Raw genomic sequence first — 9,599 nt, 5'->3', positions numbered from 1 at the left:
ATCACTAGTAAAATTACATCACATATTTTAATAGCTATTTATAAATATGTATGTATAAAACAAAGCTTTGCAAATTGAGAGCCACTCATTCTACTTAGTAACAATCCATGAGTTATAAGATCTTGTTGTGATTATTACATACAAACTATTGCTAAAGTGACACAATGAAATTGTAATAACTTTTATGTAAACACACTTACTACTCTATCACACATTGTTGGTGTTTGTAGTTAGCCAATCTAAAAGCTTTCATAGCACGATTAATAGCAGGCGTCCTAGAAAATGAATAGCTTATCGCAAACCATACGGTTCTAGACTGAAAGTTAGTCTGTAATTTTAGACTAATTTTTAAAAATTTAGATTTTTACCATTTGTATGACATAACACTGCATTAGCCGAAGCTTGATAGCATTTGCGTACGTACGTATGCAGATGAATACCTCGAAGATATACCTCTAATACCAGATGAATAATCGCGAAATGTCTAGTTTGTCTAATTTATTGATGGTTAAGCAACTAATATCAAAGTATGTATTATAAAACATACAAAAAATTCATGACAATGTCAAAAATAAAGTCATTTATAACTACATTATGCATTAACAAAGCCGTTAAAACCCTTCGATGACTAGCTGTCATAAAAAGAGCATCTCGTCTAAAAACAGGGGCCATCTTAGTTATCACCCCGCAACCAATAACAAGATAAGTCTCACAGAAAAATAAATCTTTACAAAAACAATCATTTATATAATTTTTTTATTTTAAAACAAGAAAATATTTATGGCAAAATCATAAAATTGTTTATGTGCAATTTTAGATAAGTAAAAAACTCAAACCTGAAGAATTTTTTTTCAACTTCAAAAGCGCAAGCTTGCGGTCAGCCGTGCTTCTAAAATCTCTCTGTTAGTAGTTCGAGGTTGGGGTTAGCAAAGGGACCCCGTGTGTTAAGTATTAGGTGAAACTTCTGCTAAGCAAACCATAGAATGATCAAAAGCCGTATTAAAGGATTGGTCGCTGAAAATGAAACATCTATAAAACTACCATATTTTAGAATTTTATAGCAAGGCTTTCACCTACATAGACAATTTTTTCATTTCAGAAGTGTATACGCTAGTCATATCGGAAAGTAAATGAACTTCGGATGTAGCCTCACGGCAAATCAGAAATAAATGACGCAACGTCATTAACTGAACAATAGCCCTGTTATGCATTATATTTTGTCATCGTTGTAATTCTAAAGCGGCATGTTGGGTAGTCGTGAAAGCCAGGCAGCGAAGGCGTGACGAATGTTAGGTGGATAACAGTTTGTGAGATCGTGTCAGATGGCGGCAGTGTTTTGTAGAGTGATGTTGGATAACGTCGATGTGATTGCTAAAGCATATCGGTAGCTCTTGATCAACAACCGGCATTTTGGAGAAATTCCACGAAAGTCGCTCCGCATATTTTGGTAAGGTCTATCTGTTCGATTACTTACAGCACTCACGTGTAGGATGTTTCACTGACGCTGTTTGAAAAAGTGATTTCACTAGAACAGAAATACAGATAAAAAAATATATACTAGTCTTATTACTAGAGTACATTCGTTTAGGTACGCTATCCCACTGTAACTTGGCTGAGATTGCAAGTATCCACACGAACCAAGACATTGTTGCTGCAAATTGTTTTAAACGATCAAATCATTAATGAGCAAGTGATGTTCTTTTTGTTTACTGTAAGTGCAAATGATTGCATGTTAAGTGCTGTATGTATAGCATTCTACATGCATTTGCCTTATTTGCTTATCATACTTTGTCAACTAATAGTTGACTTATGCATAGCTATTATAGTCGAAATATTCACTTGGTTAAATTTTTATTCATAATGCTTTTTTTTCAGCGCATTCTCATCAGTTTCAACTTCAAGGCATGTCTAATCCAGCATGTGCCCCGTTCTTCTACACATCTACATTTGATTGTTCATCAAAGCTAAGCTGTGTGAACCTCATGAAGCCATATACTACTGCTTGTATTTTGGACTATCTCAATGATCAAAGAGCTGAAGAGAACGCATCTGTTCAGATGAATGACCTTCACGTTTCGTCTCCACCGACTACGCTAAATTCTTCTGAGCAATGTAATGGGATGGATTTACCCTCAAAAAAGCGTGTTTCTTTTGCTGACTCGGTAGGCTTAGAGCTTGTGCATATACGACACATGACCGCAGGCAGAGACACTCCCCCTGATCTCGACCCACAAATTTTTATATCACTTGGACAATCTAATGAAAAATCTAGGACGCCATCTCTTCAGCCAGTTTTCTCCCAGCCAATTGCAAACTTCAGCCAGTTTATGCAATCTTTAGAGCGAAACAATGTACAGGTTGAGAGTGTTGTTGTTAAAGACAGCCTTATCATCGGTACAGTTAAAGTGAAGAATTTAGCTTTCTATAAGACAGTATTTGTGCGTGTAACTCGAGATCATTGGAGAAGCTCTTATGATGTAAGTGCCCACTTCGTCAACAATGGCTTGTGCAAACCGGCAGATTTGTCTACGTCTACAGACACCTTCAGCTTTACGATAGATATTCCTCTGAATGAAGTTGCGCAAGTGGGCATCGAATTTGCAGTCTGTTATCGCTGCAATGGACAAGAATTTTGGGATAATAATGGCAATAAAAACTACTGCTTTAAATTGAAAGATGACGATGACTCATCGGTTGGTTGCGAGCAGCCATGGAAACTCCCTCCTGCCAACCAGACCAATTGGACTGAGTTTGCTATTTGGAGAGGTCTCGAATCTAATCACACCCCTTATTGGTGAAACGATTCCATATACCAAATCTCTCATTTGCATTTCTTTTTATCTTGTTCAAATGTCGCTACCATTCGGTTTCTGCGAATATTTATTTTAGAACGATCAAATTTGATGTTTGTTGTATTGTGCTTATAGTTTAGTATTTTCTAATTTCCCTTTTACCAGAACCTGTGCTCATCTCGATGTTTTGTTTTTTGCAGCTTTATCATCTGACATTGTACTTATGCATAGTGCTTTTTACACGATCTGCTTACACAATTATTTCATTGAAATCTCTAAAACTTGAATGCATGTTGTAATTATTGCCTCACATCTAGTTATGAGAATTTTATTTTGTGAAATAAAAATATTTGCCAGTGAAATCATCTGGCGTAAAGTAGTCTAAATTCACATTACAAATAGTAGGCACACTTTGTCCATATCCTGTTCAACTAATGAACACTGAAGGCTGTGAATAACTGAAAATAAAAAACTGGAAGATAATCAGTCAAGGCACAGTTCATAAGAAATTATGAAAAATAGGGGATCGGTACCCCAATAAGGATGTCCACATTTTTGTGATTGCTGTAATGTACAGAGAGCTTTTGCAACAATCTTGTAGGATATGCAAGTTATTAGCTAAGCTACTTAGCTATGGTCTAGGCAAATGAGTACACAATATTCTTAGTGACGGACGTCAGTCCTTGAGTTGGTAGGCATTTCTCATCATCAAATCAAAGTAGGCGTCTTGATCAATAGAAGCGCTGACTCCCGAGTAGTAATTGAGAAATTCTTCTTTAGTAATCTGTAAAATGTATTTACTTTAAAGCAACGGATCACATCTTTGGTTACTTGTTTCTTACGTAAATGGGTAGTGAAACACGATGACTTCTACTTAGTCTTTCAGTTAAATCCTTAAAAATATCACTATTATATGTTACTGCAAGAACTGGTACTTTGTCATTGAGATGCTGTACCGCTGTTGGCTCAGCGTTTCCTATGAAGGTCTAAAAAACAACAGCCTATCAAATAAAAATATCTTGTGAACAATCCGTATGTAGGTATTCAAGAGGTGACACCGTCAAACAGGCAAGCACAACCCCATGCGCAGTGTGCAGGTAATTACATGTATGAGTGTACAATTATTTTCAAATTTGCAAGTCGACTGATTCAATTTCTTATTTTTAACCAAACTGAATAGAAGGTTGAAAAGAAAGACTGATATTTAAACCAGTTGGCATAAATAATAGCTGAATTGTGTTTTATAGTCACAGCTGATGACTGCTTGTGGTTTGTTCTGGGTCTAAAAAGATATGGAGAGAAAATCTGAAAGTAAATGGCCTTCAAAATCTAAAGACACATTTGATAATTGATTCACCGCACAACATAATATAACATCTGCCAATTATGACCATTACCAGTGCGCGTCATGACAACTTTCTGCATAGTATATGCGCATTAATAAGCCATTTTCATTTTCGTGGCGTGAAAAAATGTCTTGTCAGACAGCCGCTAATTTTTTCATCAAGCGACAAAGATTAGGTCTTGAACATAATGACTGGAGTTAGAGAGATAAGAATTTATAGGCGTAAAAACTGTAACATAAAGTTTCACTGCCCGTAATAAATCTTTGCTCCTAGCTAAGCAGTTTCATTGTTGTAATTTTGTATTTTACTAAACCCTTCATTATAATTTAATATTTGTTTAGAAACAAAGGAATTTTGATCATTTGTGAAAAAGACATATGTAACTCCTCATAGCTAGCTGGCTTAGACATCTGAATGTAACGAAATTTGGCAAGTTTTTCAATCATAATAAATAAACAACAGGGTAGTTGTCCTCTTTTGAATATAATATTTGGTGAATAACAGGTTGAAGTTAGTTCAGTTTAGAAGAGAAGATAGACATGGATAAGTTGTTTCTTGTTGAAACTGATTAAATAAGTCTTCATACTTCAATCTAAATGAGAATATAATGTCAGGGGCTCTAACTTTGTATAACTAGATCTGCTCATGCAGTGTCACACTTTATAAATAATGTCTAGTCATACCGAACATAGCTCGGTGTCGTACTGAACATAACTTGATGTCATACTGAACATAGCTCGATGTCATGCTGAACATAGCTTAGGTGTCATACTAAACATAGCTCGGGTGTCATACTAAACATAGCTTGATGTTATACTGAACATAGCTCGGTGTCATACTGAACATAGCTTGGTGTCGTACCGAACATAGCTCGGTGTCGTACTGAACATAGCTCGGTGACATACTGAACATAGCTTGGTGTCATACTGACAATAGCTCGGTGTCATACTGGCAACAGCTCGGTGTCATACTGAACATAGCTCGGTGTCATACTGAACACAGCTCGGTGTCATACTGAACACAGCTCGGTGTCATACTGCACATAGCTCGGTGTCATACTGAACATAGCTCGGTGTCATACTGAACACAGCTCGGTGTCATACTGAACATATCTCGATGTCATACTGAACATATCTCAGTGTTCAATAACTTCGTCTTGAAACAGCACATGTGAACTCGCTCACAATTTATTTCTATTTTCATGTAGCTATGTAATTCTCCTCAAAGTCAAGTTGCATAAAGCTTTTAAAAAAGAATTTAAATCAATCCAGTTTTGTATTTGCTGATAAAATCCAAATACATAAGAAAAGAGAAGCTGAAACTTTCTGATCACGACTGGTATACTCTGTACTTTACTACAACTGTATACTCTGTACCTTATTACTACAACTGTATACTCTGTACCTCACTACAACTGTATACTCTGTACCTCACTACAACTGTATACTCTGTACCTCACTACAACTGTATACTCTGTACCTTACTACAACTGTACACTCTGTACCTCACTACAACTGTATACTCTGTACCTCACTACAACTGTATACTCTGTACCTCACTACAACTGTATACTCTGTACCTCATTACAACTGTACACTCTGTACCTCACTACAACTGTATACTCTGTACTTCACTACAACTGTAGACTCTGTACCTCACTACAACTGTATACTCTGTACCTCATTACAACTGTATACTCTGTACCTTACTACGACTGTATACTCTGTACCTCATTACAACTGTATACTTTGTACCTCATTACAACTGTATAGTCTGCACCTCACTACAACTGACAAACCAAATATTGAAATGTATGAAATGCCGCAAAACTGTCTTTCAGTCATAACATTCACAGAATATAAAATTATGATAGTGGTTTGATGAACACTTCCTTTTTCACTCACAGATAGAAAATCTATTTCGCAACTAATGAAAATGAAAAGATACACTCAACTCAAATAATATGAAGCTCATAAAAGATGACATGTTTATAGATTGGCAGGAATACCAAAACAAAACAACCAAAACAAGATCTCTACAGTTGAATTCAAGTATTTTTACATAATTAATTTGTTTTAGCAATGTTAAGGGTTATGTATTTCAGGAGAAGTTGAGAAGGCAACTCTTGTTCAACTCTTGCAACAGCAGTACATGACATACGCTGATAGCATCTATGTGCTCACATCAATTCTGATTGTAGAATTTCAAATCAGCACTTAGGGTAAAACATGTATGTAACCAAAATAGGTATTTTAAAATTACACAATGCTAGCTTAAATCTTGCTCTCTCTTGAGAACACAACTTCTATATCAAGCCAGATAGTTTAATAAGCATTGCACTGCAACAAAACTTTAATTACTGTGAGGGATTTAAGGCTATAATTTCAGACTGGGTGTAGTGCTTGAGATGTCTGCAGTGAGTATTCTGTTCATGATCTGAGTATTTCATTCGGAGTCTAAAACTTACATCCTATTCGGTGATGTTTGGGATAACTCCAGAACTGAAAACTCTGGAAACATATCATAGAACCGTATGCATGCTAATCCAATTACAAACGTGGGCAATAGAAGTACATTTATAATCTCACCACTCCATCTTTCTCATTAGGGGTGTCAAAACTGTCCAAAAATTCTCGCAAGCACTGATCCTCCGTCCATTCACCATTCAAGTACTTCTTATGATGCTTCACACTGTAGACCCCCTTCAGATCCTCAACTGTCAATTGGCCATCTCCAGTTTTGTCCATTTTCATGAAGGCAGCGTTGATCAGCTTTTTCCGTCGTTCAGACATTGGTGGCTATAGAAGCATACAAGTTGACATGAAAACACTGCCATGCTTTAAGCTTGAGGATTATATTTGTCATTTGTTGAGATGAATAAAAGTCAGCTGGTTTAGCATGAACAAATGATAAATAACAATAATGACGATCAGTAATATTTAAAATTGTAAAGTAACATTTCTTTTCTTAGCTTCTATATGTTGTCTGTAATTATACCATGATCAGTCAGCCATGAGTGGTAGTGATACAGAGATGTGTACATCGGCAATCAATAATGATGCAACATGGTTGCATAACAACTGAAATATCAATATGGCGATGAGGTTATGAAAAGTAGGTGCCAATAGCAACAAAATGCCAAATGCACCGGAATAAAAGTAATTCAAAGTAAGGATAGGATTCTGTAAGAATGGAATGAATAATCTGTTAGATTAGTCAGGGTACAGTACTCTGTATAGTATTAAAACATGACTTGTGGCTCAAATAGTAATATGCGCATAATTGCCTGTTATCTAGGTTAATAAATGATACATTCATTACCTCTTAAAAGTTCTTAGAATAATTTTTGTAAGAATAGACAACAAAAACAGAAATCAGAATGTGAGATCTCAATTTTTCCGGCTATCTATTGAGTAGCAATGCTCTGTTGACGATAGATAAGGTACTTACTCTAAGATTCTTTAAAAATTCGTCAAAGTCTACAGTGCCGCTACCATCTTGATCGAACCTCGCAAACAAATCTTGCACTTCATCCTTCTCTAGCATAAGTCCGTAGTCATGCATGCCTTTAATAAACTCTTTTAAATCTATTGACCTGCTGCCATCGTCATCCATGATACGAAAAGAACTAAAAAGAAACATTTATTAATAACATGGTATGCATTTTTTTAATTTCATCTTTAAATTTTCATTTAAAAACACTTCTCAAACTGGGTATATCATTAACAAAAAAATGGTTCATTTAATTAGTAAAAAACCAGATGAATAACAATTATAAGCTCACCTTTAAAATTATAGAGGCATCAGCTCACAAATAAAAGTTATCCAAAGTCATAAAACTAACAGATACGAACTTGTGGCACAAAAAGGTATCTGAATGCTTCAAAAAAGGATTTTTGAGCAGTTTTTGCTAATACGTCAATATGTGAGTCTACAAAATTTGATGACAGGCAGTCCAAGTTAAGATGCTGGAAAGAGATACCAGTAGAGGTGTTATCAAGGAAAAACATAAATTCAAAAGTATGTCACTTGTTAATCTTTAAAACATCAAATGACAGCAAAAAAATTTACAGGAAAGGTTTTTTAATTTTTCTTTGGCATGTTGTGTGTAGCCCATCAAAATGTAGCAAAAACTAAAAATACAACTTTTCAGAAACTTAAAAATGAGTAATGATGAGAAGGCTCTGTCAGATTACACTCAAGGATGATGCATTACTTAGCTTTAAAATAAGAATTGTTGATTTTGAATAACTACATAAACTAGTGTCCTGTTTATTGATTCATATGGCATTAAAATTTAACGTTTCGCACAGATTTGTAAAGGTTTCTTCTACAAGTATGCATGTTCTACGGTTTGTTTCAATAAATTTTTTTTAATGACGAATTTTTATGTGATATAATTATGTTGAACCATTGTTAAAAACATTATACAAAAAAGTAGAGACTGCTAATTGCACTAATGGTAAAAGTACTAACCGACCAAGGCCTTTGATACCATTAGCTCCGCGAGCTAAACATTGCAATCGCAGTCGTTCTAATGGATCCTTTGCTCCTTTAAGCTGTGCTTCTGCCTTTTTTTTCAATTCACGATTTCCTCTTTGAGTGCAAGCCATTTCTCTACAAAAGTAAAAAAATCACAAAACTCGCAACAATGATGTGGGATGACTATGCTTTACATTATTATACATCCAGTATAATAATACTGTTGACCTTTGATAAACTTAATCCAATTTTTTAAACTTTTCAAAAAACTCTCAATTTCTAAAAATCATGCAAGCACCACTGCATTACTCAAAAGTTAAGTGGCCGACTGATATATATCGATCAGCTTTATGTCGTTTGAACTAGGGAGTGAACCTCAACCAATGGCTAAAAAATTACTATTTGTACTAGGGATCACAATGAGCAGAATTTGTAAAGAGTTACTAATTTAAATTTACTATGTGATTTATACTAACAAGACCAATATTAGTAGTTGCTAAATGCTGTACGTTTCATTTTATATGGATCTGAACTATGCAAACAAGGACAGATTGTTTCAACACTACACAAGCTCGCTACGTTTTTAGGTTTGTTTTTGTTAAAATTACTGAACTCAACAGATAGTACTGTAAAACAATAATTACCAAGTAGATAAAATAGTACAACTAACTGACCACTGTCAAAAGATGCAAAAATTTACCCGGTTCACTGAACAAATAGGTAAAATTGCGAAGATGAGAAACCTGACAGGGTTACTGCGACAACGATGTAAATATCAAGCTACGCTTGCGCAACGGCATTTTTTGCGCTCAATTGAAATACAATTAATTTAACTATGTCTTCTAAATATTGATGTCTATGTCACAACAATAAAGTTTTGCGCAGTTTACTTATCGTTGGCCTGTTTCCTTTATGCTTTAGCAGATAACTCCAACTAGAAAGCATCGAGGCTCTGTACACTACTTTTAGAGAGCTAAGA

General features: G+C 35.1%; 2 protein-coding genes across 2 annotated transcripts; one reads left to right on the top strand and one right to left on the bottom strand.

Moving 5' to 3' along the window:
• The first annotated feature begins 1,197 nt into the window (after nucleotides 1–1,197).
• On the top strand, nucleotides 1,198–3,171 carry LOC137385730 (protein phosphatase 1 regulatory subunit 3B-like). Its single transcript, XM_068072267.1, has 2 exons — nucleotides 1,198–1,447; nucleotides 1,876–3,171. The coding sequence occupies exon 2, from the start codon at nucleotides 1,905–1,907 to the stop codon at nucleotides 2,796–2,798; it is 894 nt and encodes a 297-aa protein (XP_067928368.1). The 5' UTR covers nucleotides 1,198–1,447; nucleotides 1,876–1,904; the 3' UTR covers nucleotides 2,799–3,171.
• LOC137385732 (calcyphosin-like protein) lies at nucleotides 3,105–9,395 on the bottom strand. Its single transcript, XM_068072268.1, has 5 exons — nucleotides 9,265–9,395; nucleotides 8,615–8,755; nucleotides 7,589–7,766; nucleotides 6,727–6,936; nucleotides 3,105–3,576 (listed from the first exon to the last, which is right to left on the bottom strand). Exons 2-5 carry the CDS (start codon nucleotides 8,749–8,751, stop codon nucleotides 3,469–3,471), a joined length of 633 nt encoding a protein of 210 aa, XP_067928369.1. The 5' UTR covers nucleotides 8,752–8,755; nucleotides 9,265–9,395; the 3' UTR covers nucleotides 3,105–3,468.
• Between the last annotated feature and the right edge of the window lie 204 nt (nucleotides 9,396–9,599).

This window comes from Watersipora subatra, chromosome 1 (genome assembly GCF_963576615.1).
Source record: "Watersipora subatra chromosome 1, tzWatSuba1.1, whole genome shotgun sequence".
NCBI classification, from domain to species: domain Eukaryota; kingdom Metazoa; phylum Bryozoa; class Gymnolaemata; order Cheilostomatida; family Watersiporidae; genus Watersipora; species Watersipora subatra.
Note: the sequence above shows the minus strand (reverse complement) of the source record. Positions and strands in the feature narration are given on the sequence as shown.

What these genes read in the sequence shown, in the direction of transcription:
- LOC137385730 (XM_068072267.1), top strand. Translation starts at nt 1,905, where the DNA reads ATGTCTAATCCAGCATGTGCCCCGTTCTTCTACACATCTACATTTGAT.
- LOC137385732 (XM_068072268.1), bottom strand. Translation starts at nt 8,751, where the DNA reads ATGGCTTGCACTCAAAGAGGAAATCGTGAATTGAAAAAAAAGGCAGAA. An exon ending in GGTATCAAAGGCCTTGGTCG is followed by an intron (nt 7,767 to 8,614) that starts GTTAGTACTTTT and finishes GTTTCTTTTTAG; the next exon opens with TTCTTTTCGTATCATGGATG. An exon ending in CTAATGAGAAAGATGGAGTG is followed by an intron (nt 3,577 to 6,726) that starts GTGAGATTATAA and finishes TACATTTTACAG; the next exon opens with ATTACTAAAGAAGAATTTCT.